The sequence below is a fragment of the Sinohyriopsis cumingii genome, chromosome 7 (genome assembly GCF_028554795.1).
Source record: "Sinohyriopsis cumingii isolate HCF-2022 chromosome 7, ASM2855479v2, whole genome shotgun sequence".
Taxonomy (NCBI): Eukaryota; Metazoa; Mollusca; class Bivalvia; order Unionida; family Unionidae; genus Sinohyriopsis; species Sinohyriopsis cumingii.
In genome coordinates, this window is record NC_142967.1 from 2,393,151 (window position 1) to 2,406,430 (window position 13,280).

General features: G+C 35.6%; 1 protein-coding gene across 3 annotated transcripts in view; it reads right to left on the bottom strand.

Annotated features, from left to right (window-relative positions):
• LOC149794635 (methyltransferase-like protein 27) overlaps nt 1-13,280 on the bottom strand; it is a 39,334-nt gene that overhangs the window by 10,772 nt on the left and 15,282 nt on the right. For all 3 annotated transcript variants that reach the window (XM_089964243.1, XM_089964244.1, XM_089964245.1), the window contains exon 2: nt 2,181-2,344. In XM_089964243.1, coding sequence (XP_089820369.1) covers nt 2,181-2,344 — 164 coding nt within the window. The remainder of the gene's footprint in view (nt 1-2,180; nt 2,345-13,280) is intronic.

Consider the following 13,280-nt stretch of genomic DNA (forward strand, 5'->3'; position numbering starts at 1 on the left):
AGTCTATCATGACAGACCTTTTCGCATATTTTTAACTCTCCATTTCAGACATATTTCATCATTATCAACATTTGTTCTACTTTGCCGTTTTGAGATAAGTAATATTTTAGTTTTACCAGTTTTGAACACAATACCATTGCATTTGCACCAGTTGTCCAGTTTGTTTAGGGCAACCGTAAAGAAATTTCCAGTTCATGCTTTGTGTGTTGGATGTCTGACAATGTTGCCTCATCTGCATAAAGATCTGTTGATGATATTGAGTCCCTTTGTAAAAGTGGTAGGTCATTAATAAATAATATAAATAGTAATGGACCTAGACTAGAGCCTTGTGGTACTCCAAATCTAACTGTACCAGGTTCAGACAGGACATTATTTATATAAACATGTTGTGTTCTCTCACTGAAGCATGAATAAACTAATTGTGCTTTCATCACATTGGAAAATGTTCAGTTTCTTCAAATGAATTTCATGATCCACCATATAAAAAAAAGCTTTCCTGAAATCTGCAAATAAAGATCCTATTATTCTACCTTGATCAAAGGCTTGAAGCCATTTATCAGTTAGAGAGATCAAGGAAGTCTCACATGAATGTTTCTGTTTAAAGCCTGATTGATTATGGTGTAACATCAAGTGTTTGGTTAAATAGGACATGAACGAGTCATGGACATATCTTTCAAACAATTTTGACACGTTTGGTAGTATTTAGATTGGCCGGTAGTTATCAGCACCGTCTTTAGAACCAGATTTGTGAACAGGAAAAAACCATTACTTTTGCATTTTTCCATATTTTGTGGACAGATTATGTTGCACTACTTAAATTGATTATAAAGATTAGGCGCTATACAAAGTCCCCATTATTATTATTATTATTATTATTACTATTACTATTATAAATGTTATTCTATCTGAAATAGCTGAGGCATAAGTTTTAATGAGTCGTGGACCAATCTGATCAAGTCATGTAGCTTTCTTGGAATCAAGTTCACTGAGACATTTGTAACAAAGTTTGTTGGTACTGGTGTGATAGAGAAAATACCTCCTTATATATTTTGCTGCTGCAGAACTTTTTCAGGTCTTAAAAGTTGTTTTATATCACCGGTTCTTTTAACTTTGTTATAATGTTGGTTAAAAAATATAATTGAAAACATTTGCAATGTCAGTGTTATCAGTGGCTATTGTGTCATTTACCAGAAGTGAGTGAATTTTATTTGTCTGATCTTTGTGTGTTTTCCCAACGAGTTCTATGAAGACTTTCCAATGGAATTTGTGTTGCTCTTTTTGTTTTCAAGCATTGATTGATAGCTATTTTAATCATACTGGTTATTTTGTTTCTTCATACTTTATATGGTGCATAGTTTCCAATAGCCTTGAATTGGTATCGTGTTTACATAGCGTCTTGGATTTCAGTAGTGAGACAATTAGGTTGGATTTCATTCTTTACTCGATGTACTTTCAGTGGTGCATGCTTAGAGACTACATCCGTAAATAAGTCAGTCCACACCTTCATAGCTTCGTTTATGTTATCAAAATTTTGGATTATATTCCATGGAAATGTATATAGGTCAACGAGACGTTGTTCTTCATTAAAACTTTTGAACGATCTGTAGGTGATAGTTTTGTATATTGTATATGCATTTCCTATTTCTCTTGCATTAAATCTTTCTTGCGAAAAAAATAGGATAGTGGTCACTAAGACCAACATTCGATACATTAACATAAGCTACATTGCCTAGTAGGTTGTATAAATGTGATCAATAAGAGTGCTTGCAATTGTCACCCTTGTGGGCTCATTTAACAGCTGTACTATGACTAATAATTCAGTAACAGATTCTATACATCAGGGGAGATTATTTCAAAATTAAACCAGTACTTTATTCATTAAAATACAGATGTATGTATAACTTTGAAAGGTGTACCTTTTAACAAAGTTTACAGTGTACAGTTTGCTTGTATTTTCAGTGTCTGTACAATTAAAACAAACATTTTTGACAAATGATGGTTTAGTATTCACTGGATGTTGCTAATTCTTTTGAATTTAATTTATATTTCAGAAGTTACTTAGTACATGAAATGATTTGTGATGTTGTAATTTGCGCGCTTACCCAAGTTTATGGCCTTGTGCAAAATCTGACGAGAAAGATTTATAAACAATAGACAAATATGATTTGAGTAATACCAACCTTATCATATGTTTTGGCCCATTTTGTGTAATGATCCACCACTTCCTCCCGGCTTATGCCAGGCCTGTGTGCGACGAAGTTAGTGAAGTATGTTTGGGCGTCTTCGGTCATCTCTCCAATTTTCTCTGTGTATTCCTTATATGACAATTCAGCTGTCGGTGTTTCTAAATATAAAAATGCAGTAGAGGGTCTGGTTATCATTGAATAACTAAGGAAGGTTTCATACTCACGAGGGAGCCTCGTTATCAACAGATTCTACAGTTTTTCAATATTACCAAAGTTCCAATTAGCACGTTATTCAACAAATAACGCAATGCCACTTGCTTGTCATTTGAAAAGGTGTTGAAGCTAAACAGACTGGACATTATCTCTTTTGTAGTGTTTCTTTTATTCCTCCATTTTGTCCTTCCTTACCTATCTTTGTTGAGCTAACTATCTTTTTTGATTTAAGATATACAAGAACAGAGCAGAGAAAATTATTCTATCTGGCTTTTATTATCGTAAACAAAGTAAACATTCTGAAGGTTGTAGGAATCTGAAAAAAGCTTCATAAGAACATCGGAGATTTAAGATATTATTATTATTATTATTATTATTATTATTATTATTATTTCAATTTTTAAAGCTTACATTCTTATGTTACGTGTTTAGGCTTAATAAACAGTAGCACAAGAAAAAGTGAAAACAACATGCTTTGAAAAACATAACAAATAATTTATTTCCCTGGAAAACTCAGTAAAAATGAAAAAATAAGGACTTATGATTTTAAGATTCAAATCCAAAAATAATCCAAGAATGGTTTTAAGAATCAAATCCAAAAATAATCCAAGAATATTCCGCGAAACAAATTTTAGAAGTCCTAAAAACGAAATATTCTAATGAATTCAAGTTCGAGTTCCGACGAAAAATCCAAGAGGGAGGGCGATGACGTATACTGTATCCTTTGTGGTGTTGTAAGATCTACAGTTCTGTGTTATTCACAAACAATAATCCAGTGTTTGAATTAATGAAATGTCTTTGTCCAAGAATTCTGTATGGGCACTCATATATTTCCAGGAAACAGAATCATCCTTTAGAATCCAAATAATTCGAATATAAATTAAATTATAACACCAACTGACACAACATACACTTTCCAGTATAAAGTAAAAGCCCCTTCTGAGAAAAATCTCTATAAACAAAGATTATGCAGTAACTTGTAACGCAAAACAAATTCCCGGATGAGGGTCAACTTTCCAGAAGCTTCGAGAAGTATTTACGTCTAAAAGCACGTAGCCCCAGAATGACCTTGATAAAAACCAATCATTTTACTCAAGAAGAGGATACAAATAAAAAAGTTGTTTACTTGTCTAAGTGATTTCTGAAATTAAGGTCGGGAACTAGGTCAGGTTTAGGAGTTTACAACTGAAGAGTCAAGGTCAAACTAATTTCTGAAAAAAATATCGTGTTCCTAGTAAACAAGACTACATTATTTTGACATGTAATGAAATTAAAAATAAAATATTTTAAAACTTATAAACAATTAAATTAACTTTCATATTTCAGTCAAGAGATATATCCGTTGACGGCATTAGTACAGTAGAGCGATCTGAGGCCGTACCAACCGTTACCACCGACTGTAGGACCAAATACGCCTAGAACAAAATCCCACCAGCAAAATGAAAGTTAGGACATAAACCCCTCCCCCTGTCTAAGCTTTAAACTTTTTCAACCGTCACAAATACACTGGCCTATTTTAAAAAAAGGGACTCGGGGGGGGGGGGGGGGTAGGGGGAGAAAGAATAAATGCATCCAGTCATCAATATACTTCATGTTAATTTAATTATGGAATGTTATGTTTATGAAATAAAACTATGGCATATATTTTATGCGCTCACATTATAGAAAAGAAAAAAGAAAGAAGAAATGTGACATATCAATATAAAATGCGAGTATTAGATAGAACATGGTGGATGGATTGAATACCATGGATAAGAGTGTTCGGAGCGATGCTAATGAAAGCGAGGTGACAAAGCAAATACGCGTGTAATTAGTATTTAAATCAAAACGTTCAGTATGCATATTTATCAGCTGCCTGCTAAGATCTAACATCTAACCAGCACACTATACACAAAGGAAGCCGACACAAAACTTCAAAGGCCCCATGCCGATACACAACGATGTATATTTTTGATAGTTTAAAAAGTGCTAAATTTATACTTAGTCTTGGGGAGGGGAACATGTCCTATATTTTATTTTGCTAGGAGGATTTTGTCCAATGGATAGTGGAATTTCCTCTTTACCCCGTTACCACCACACCTTTTTTTAAATCAGAGGTTGAAGTAATTATTTTTTAGATTAAAACTTAAAAGAGGAATCGGCCGAGCGGGAGGCCAGCAAAAACGCCGAATGTTAAAAGTATCGCTACACGATAAATGACAAAGCGGACAAACATTTTTAATATTTAATGTGCAGAGGATTCTGTTTCTGTTTTACTAATGTTGGCACCCAATGACTCCGTTACAGCAGGTGCTGGTAAAGAGTTGGAGGTGTCACCCTGTTTTTCGTTTCTAAAAGTCATGGTTTGTGATTTATGTCTCCCCCGTCCTCCCAAATGTAGATTCCATATGTGATATTGCTTTATTTGTATTCATTTTGTTTCATATAAACTTTTTAATTTTATTATATTTTTAATTTATTTATCTTTTTTTGTTTGTTTATTTGTTTCTGTTTTTTTTTAATTTATTTATTTATCTATTTTTTCGTCATGGTTGATCTTTGTTTCGTTTCGCCATATATCTCGAGTTGTCCCTGCATGCGGGTTCTGAGATGTACTCCGTTCCCACTCGGTACGCAGGTCGGTTTCCATTCTTAAGTCAATACTTGCAAACACTAGTGCTTGTGATTGTTTTCTTGCCTTGAACCCGACATGCATGAAACTTAGGATCGTACTCGTTTTCCCTTTACGAAAGTTCAGGGTAAAAGTTTCCGCTCCCATCCCCATTTCGTTATCGTTATTATTTTTGAGTGACTTGCCATAGTCATTAAAGTCTGGTGTGGTGCTGTTTGTGTGTGTTGTGTTGTAAACGCATTTTATTTTGTGTATAGACTGGCAATATCTAGATCATATGTTAAGAGTTTTGGGTTAACTATCTAATTTTCAGTAGTGGCACGGTAGACTTGGTATTAGTCCCTGGGGTGTAGTTCTATCTGTACTTGGAGAATTGTTTGATTGATATCCGGGCTGGGGTGTAATTAATCATTGGTAGTCATTGTTCCAAGATTCGTGTCATCATAAGCTAGAAAAGATTTTAATGGGATAGTTTGGATTCAGGTTCGTTATATGATGTGTTGTTTAGGAGGTTAATCATATTTAGTTGTAATTTCTTCCTTTTTTTTTGGTTAGTTTTTCTTATATAAGAAGATTAAAATATATATATTTTTTAATTATTTATATTATTTTTTTTAATTTTATTTTTTTTAATTTTTTTTGTGTGGTTTGTGTGTGTGTGTGTGTGCATGTACGCAGTTTACTTTGTTGTTGTGCATACTTATCTGCTTGTTGTTGGGTTCCTATAGATAGAAATTGTGTGTGTGTGTGTGTGGGGGGGTAGGTTATTGTATTGTTGTTTTCGGTGGGATTTTGTACAGACCGGACCTGCATGGACTCTATTTAGACAGTCTCTTTCCTCGACTTTATCCAGCAGGCCATATCTGTTTAGTGCGCGTTGCATATTCTGGTGGGTCTTTGTTTATTTTGTGTTCTGTGGGGAGGAGGTATCAGTTACAGAAGTGTTGATTGAGATTCCCTTGGGATAAACTCTTGAAGAGAGTTAATTCTCTAGCCCTCACATCTGTTTCTGTTATATTCCTATAGCTATATTCGCTAGTCGGGATGAAATAGTTGTGTTTTTGTAGTATGGCCAGGTTTACCGTACATGTATAGGTGGAGGGATTGGATCTGCACAAATTAATACAGTCACAGACCGGGGGGGGGGGGGGTCCATTGGGATAAACTCCTTAATAGGGTTTTTGCCTACCGCCTCCTCTGTGTACTGTTTCTGTGTTATTTAATTTCGTAATTTGGTCGATAATTGGTTGTGGTGTTGATTTTTATATATAATGGTAGACAGTCCTGATTTGTTAGTTTATGATCGCAGGATGGGGTGGGGGTTTCCGTTTGGGATAAACTCTTTATTAGAGTTATGCCCGCCGCCCCTTCTGCCTACTGTTTTAATAGATTGTTGGTTGGGGTTTAGTAGAACGTGATTATCCTATTTTTTTCCAATTATTATTAGTGTGTGTGTGTGTGTGTGTGTGTGTAATGGTAATTAGTCCTTTGTACATGTTGGATGTTATTCGGATGGCTTGGTAGTCCATATTTTATCGTTTCTAATTTGCACGATATTATTTATGTATTGAATTATCTCATCATATAAGTTTTTATCCTCTGTGTACAATAATTGTTTTGTCTGGAAATTCCCTATTGAATTATTTATTTTCTGTTTTATGGCATCCCTTTGTGTTTTTGTATTTGGACGATATAAAATTAGATGTCGTTTGCTATCGTATTGAGTGTTGCATAAGATACATGGTGGTATGGATGGGATGATTTTCCTAAAGAAGGCATTTTCTCCTGTCCACCATGCATCGTGTAGGTACAGATATAATCTTGTTTGAGTGTTGGTGTTCTTTATTTTACCCCATTTCTCCCAGATTGGTTTCCAGTTTAGGTCTGGGTGTAGATGTTCTATTTGTGTTTTGTGTTGGTTTGTATAAATGTTATGTAAGTATCCGTATGTTTTTTCTTCATGTAAGCTCCATATTTCTTTGTTAGTTCTGCATTCTATGATTGTGTTTTTTATTTTATATGCGATGTTTGGGGGTTTGAGTTTCTTCGTTAGTTTGTTATTTTTATATATTTCTGGGAAATTATTTAAGATATATCCAAAGAAATAAACATATATGTTTTTCCATGGTCTTCCGTCCAGGTTTTGTAATTTTTGTATTCTGTTAATGGTGTTTGCTGTTTGTTTGATTGCAAGAATAGGGATGTTAAGCCCCCCTTTCTTGTTTTCCCTTTGCAGTGTCTGTTTACTTAGTTTGTGTATTTTTCCATTCCATATGAATTGGTATATTACCTTCTCAAATTTCCTAATGTACTGCATATCAAAGTCTATAACACTAAACTCATACCATATGTTACTAAAAAGGTATGTTTTAGCTATGTGGGCTCTGTCGATAAGGTTAAAATACAGCGAGCTCCACAAAAGTAATTGCTTTTTTAGTTTGTTTAGTACATTTAGGTAGTTTAAGTGTTTCGCGTTTTTACCACAAAAAATGCCGAGTGTTTTAACGTGTTTCTTTATTTTTTCAGGTGGTAAACCTGGATAGTTTCCACGCCAGTTCCCGAGTAACAAGATTTCGGTTTTCCCATCGTTTATCTGGGATCCGGATGCTTTCCCATAGTTGTAGTATTCTTGCATTAGATGTTTATATGAGGTTATGTCTTTTATAAAATTGGTACAGTCATCCGCGTGCTGTAGCATCTTTATTTCCTCTTTTAGGTTAGGAATATGTATCCCGCTGATGTTTTTATTGCTCTGTATTTTGATTCTTAGCGCTTCGATGCCTATTACATTGAGTAAGATTGATAAAGGGCATCCGTGTCTCACGATCTCTCTATCGGGAATTTGTTTGTAATCGCGCCATTAGTTTGTACTACTGCTGATATGTTGTTGTATAGGATTTCTATCCACTCTTTATAAATCGGTCCAAAATTAAAACGCTTTAGGATTTCAGTTATGCAATTTTTTTCAACCCTACCGAAGTCCTTTTCTTGATCTATTAGGATCATCGCTCCGGTGTCCTTTTGGCTCTCAATAAAGTCTATAATGGTTTGATTGATAAGGTGTTGTCTAGAATATTTTTGTCATCACCTCCGCATGATTTATATTGATTATATCGTTAAGTGTAGTGGTAGTTCTACTGGCCAGTATTTTACTTAGTACTTTATAATCTGTGTTTAGTAGAGTGATTGGTCGCCAATTTGTTAATTCATTGGCATTCCCTTTGTTTTTGTAAATTAGCGTGATTAGTCCTTGTTTCATGCTTGGGGACATTTCTTTTTGTTTGAAAATTTCCTTGAAGATCTTCCATAATAATGGTGCTAGTAGTTTTTGGAAAGTCTTATAGAATTCAGCGGTTAGGCCGTCTAATCCCGGGGACTTACCCTTGTTTAGTTGGTTGATTGCGTTTATTATTTCTTGTTCCGTGATGGGGTTTTCGCATAGGTCTGTATTCTCCTGGCTTAGTTTCGGAAAGTTTACATTTTCAATGTAATGTGTTATATTTGATGTTGGTATTTTTTGTGATTGGTATAGATTTGCATAAAATTTATGTATATAGTCTAGTATTTCTGTTTTATGTTTTAGGACTTTTTCTCCTTCTTTTAATTCTGTGATGCTTCGTTCCAAACCTTTTCTAATCTCCTCTTTCCTATATAGGTGTCTCCCTTCTTTGTAAATGTAGTGGAATTTACCCGCTCTGAGTCTATTTCCTATTTCTTCTTTTTCTTTCAGTGTATGTAGGACGCTTTTTGCCGTTTGTATATCTTCGTTTGTGGATTCAGGATGGTGGATAATATAATGACATTCCCTCTCAATGTACATTTTGTTTTTTGCTATGGAGAGTGCATATGATTGGGAGATTTTTTTAATTTCCTTTTTTTCTGTTCCCATTCTTCTATTATATTATTGTAGTGTGTATCGTGGTTGTTCAAAATATGAGCAATTTCCTGCTGATATGTTTCCAACTGTAGTAAATGATTGTTTAGTTTCCATTGTCCCCTTCCCTACTTGTGTGGGTTTCGGGTTTTTATTTCCACTGAGCAGCAGAGGGGGCGAACAGACCGACTTTGCAAGCGTCAAAAAAACCGAAATAAGGCTTCTTTCGAGCTGAACATTTGCTTGAGGACTCCGGTTAATTAGAAAACTCGCGAGATTACAAAAAACGAACCAACTTGAGGTCATGCGCCCCTCCGCTGCTATTAATTTATCCAAATATTTTATCAAGTCCAATACGATATCTTGTTCTAGGATCGTGCAAATTTATTTTTATAAACCCGTGCGGAGTAGTTTGCGCTCGTGAAAAGAAATTTCTGAATTTAATTATATCCATGTCACCGCTGCACCAGGTTTGATGAATATTTCGCAACGTGTGTGTATCAACTCCATTAAACACAGCTAAAATATTACAGTTATCTCTGATCACTTTTGGTATTTGTGTGTATCGTTGAGTAACATAAATAGCATCGGTGTTTTTATGTCTACCACGGGAAAAAATCCTAGCTGGATTTGATTGTTTGTCCAGCATCACATCATCGTATACAGCTAAATTATTAATAAATCCGTCCATGGAATCAACTGATGGTGCGTCATCAATATCAGTTATAAACTCGATAACATCGTTATCCGCGTTTTCATTAAAATCCTTAAGCACATTATAACATCGTTGATCATCAACTGACGGGGCTACCAAATACAATTTATCCCACTTTAACCATCTCATTATAAGATTGAGTAACAACTGTGGCTTTCCACTTCCAGATGGTCCTATTATTATCATTCTAATAGAATTTGGTAACGCAGGATGGTGCTTGACAAGTTCTCGTTTTCTTGTCGCTGAGAAATCAATTATATCCATGCTGTATACAATATCATGGATTTATATTGTGTGAAGTGCAGGATGCGTACCCATACGGATACACTAACAACTATTACCACAAAAAATAACAGATCAGCGGTTACGGGTAAGTGTACGCGGTGTGGTACAAGAAAATTTAAATTTATTCCCGGTGATAATTCAGCGTTAAAAAAAAGCAACGCGGAGGTGATATTGCAGCAAAATTAACAAAATTACCCGGGACTCCGTGGGCCAAATACCCAGGAGAAAAACATCTGCCAGGATATAATTATTGCGGTCCTGGTACTCGACTTGATATCAGGCTTGATAATCAGGATCAACCAAAACCAGGCGAGGAACCAATAAACGCTATTGATAAAGAATGTCATGAGCATGATGTTGCGTATAAAAGCAATGATCTACAACATAGGCATATTGCAGATGTGAAATTAATTCATGCGTTAAATGCTATAAAAAATAAAAATATCAAAGAAAAATTAGCTAATTGGTTAGTAAGATCCGCGATGAAAGGTAAATTAGCACTAGGGGCTGGTAATTAATAATATGGAATCGATTTATTATTCACCAATTGGATACTGGAAGGGTAAAGCAGCAATTAGTAAACTGGCTGATGCATCAGTGGTTAAACATTCTACTGCTAAAGCGTGGTTATCCAAACAGGCAATATGGCAAATTTATCTACCGCGTCCTAAGCAAATTCGATTTGCACATTTCAGTGTCAGTGTTCCTAATGAGGTTCATCAAGCTGATATTCTGTTTTTACCACAAGATACTGTGCGTAAAAAAACGTACAAATATGCGCTAACTGTTGTTGATGTTGCAAGTAGATATAAAGATGCAGAACCGCTATCAACGAAAACAGCATCTGAGGTAGCCGATGCTTTTAAACGAATTTATCAACGAGGTGGTTTGAGTTGGCCACAGCTGCTACAGGTTGATCCTGGCAAGGAATTTCTTGGTCCAGTATCGTCGTTGATGAAACAACATAATACTAAAATACGACGAGGACATACTGCAATTCATCGTGATCAGGCAATTGTTGAACGATTTAATCAAACACTTGCTGAGCTGTTATTTGGATATCAATACGCGAAGGAATTGATTCAGGATAAAAGATCTCGTGAATGGGTGGCAAGATTACCAAATGTGATAGTAGCGTTAAATAATAAGATTACTCGAACGACCAACATGAAACCTATTAATGCAATTGCAAGCGCGCACATACCTACACAACGATGTGATCTTTCAGCTTAACCATTATTAGGTAATATCACTGTCAGGTATTTATACGAGCCCGGTGAACTTGAAGGCGGTAAAAAAAAGAGCAACTGATCCTATTTGGAGTGTTACCACACATAAGATATCCACCGTGACAAGATCCTCAGGTAGACCCGCAATCTACAGACTGGATTCAACTGCTCCTCAACGTGGATTTGTACGTGAACAATTACAGATAATTCCCGATAACACACAATTACCACCCAAATCACTTAACTAGCACCACAATGTCGATTACATTCAAGACAGGTCAACATGATATTTTCTCGTGTATGACCAAGATTGTTATTTTTTCTATCTACGGTAAATTGTCTTGGATCATTTTTCAGATACCGCCATAACATTATACAATTACAACTTGCACAATGATTATTCTGTTGTTATTTCAGCGCATTAATAAAATCAACATCAAGATCAAAATCGCGTTTGTTTTTTTTATCACACTGTTTATAACCAGATAATTTTTTCTTATTATATCGCTCTGACATTCGTCAAGGCCTCGACGATCGAGGTCATCACTAATCACTGACGAGTCCATGACGATTCGTCTTAATTGAGATATTTTTCTAACTCGAGACACTGCAAGATAAACCAAGTTCGACCATTCGTTACGGTCATCAACGATCCAAACAACTGTATCAGTAATAGTTAATCCCTGAGAAGAATGAATTGTCATCGCGTATCCAAGCGTCCACGGGGCTTTATCAGCACGTAGAGCATCTTTTAACAACATCAACATCAACTGTGATAATATCATTCAACACAAGATTCTGTTTCCTTGACTCTGTCAAGTGTCCTGGTATATCAACGTCAATATTTTGCCGTCGCGTATCTGCTGGTCGATAACATAACGGAACTGGGTACGTTGGAAACTTTTCTCCTTGTAACTGAAACAACTCCCGCTAAAGTGTATCACGAACTATCCTTCTACTTGCAACTATTAAATCGTTTGGTCTCCACGCGCGAAGGAAGTCTTTCATGGGTGTTTCTGAAATTATCTCGCGCATTACTTCACACTGAATTTTATTCGGTTGTAGTCTGATTAATTTTTTAAATTCCTTCAACGTTGCATCAAGTGCTCTATGATCATTAGATACTTTTTCGAAGTGGTCAACGAAATTTTTCAGCCATCCATGTGGAGATGGTCCAACTACGGGTGGTGGTTGACCGTGATCGCCGCACATTATCACGGCAGTATTTCTTGTTAACAACCAATCAAGAAATGTTTTTAGTGTTTCTAGCGGTACAGTGCATATTTCATCCCATATTATAATCCTTGGAATGTATTTCTCGCCCATCCTTATAGATGTCCATGTATTACCTTCCATCGAAAAAAGCTGTGATAAGTACAGGAATTAACACCGGGTTGTTTCATCTCTCGCGCTAGTCTATGTGTAGGTGTTAGCACAATCATATCTGAATTCTGAAATAGTTCGATAGCTCGAGTGGTTTTACCAGAACCGCCAGGTCCATTTAGATAAACCGTTTTGTGTCTGGTTATTGGATCGTGTACCGATGGTAACAACGAAGTTGTCAACGTTTGATATTTTTTACAGTAAATATCTTTAACCGCAACATCAGCGGATTCGGAATAATCGAGCATATATTCCTTTCTTATTCTCCACGAACCCTACGATGCATAAGTGCCTATGTTTAATCCTTCTAACAGTATTGATTGTTTTTTACTTATATAAAACGAATCAGTAGCAACTCTGACAGCGAGTGTAGAAACCTTATTTATCATCGATAATAGATTTATTGAAACGTACGCGAGCATCGATGATCTTAAATGAGTATACTGAGGTGACTCACCGTCCATGTAGCTCACAATTGTACCTAGTTTATTTCCATTTGACAAGAAAACTGTTTCTTGACTTATAAACGTGTTCTTGTTCGTTGTATCAGCGATTATAAAATCTAACTCAGCATCATCCATAATCAATCTTTTACAATGTCGTCTGTGATCATATGCTCCTCCTTGGGTAAATTTTGCCGATTATTTTTCTACCAAAATCCTTTGAATCGGTTTCATCCGAATGTGGTAACCAAACCTCGGTTTGTTTTCGGTATGATATAATTGCTTCACTTACAATCAACTGTGTTAATATCGCACAATCAAGCATATACCGTAATAGTACT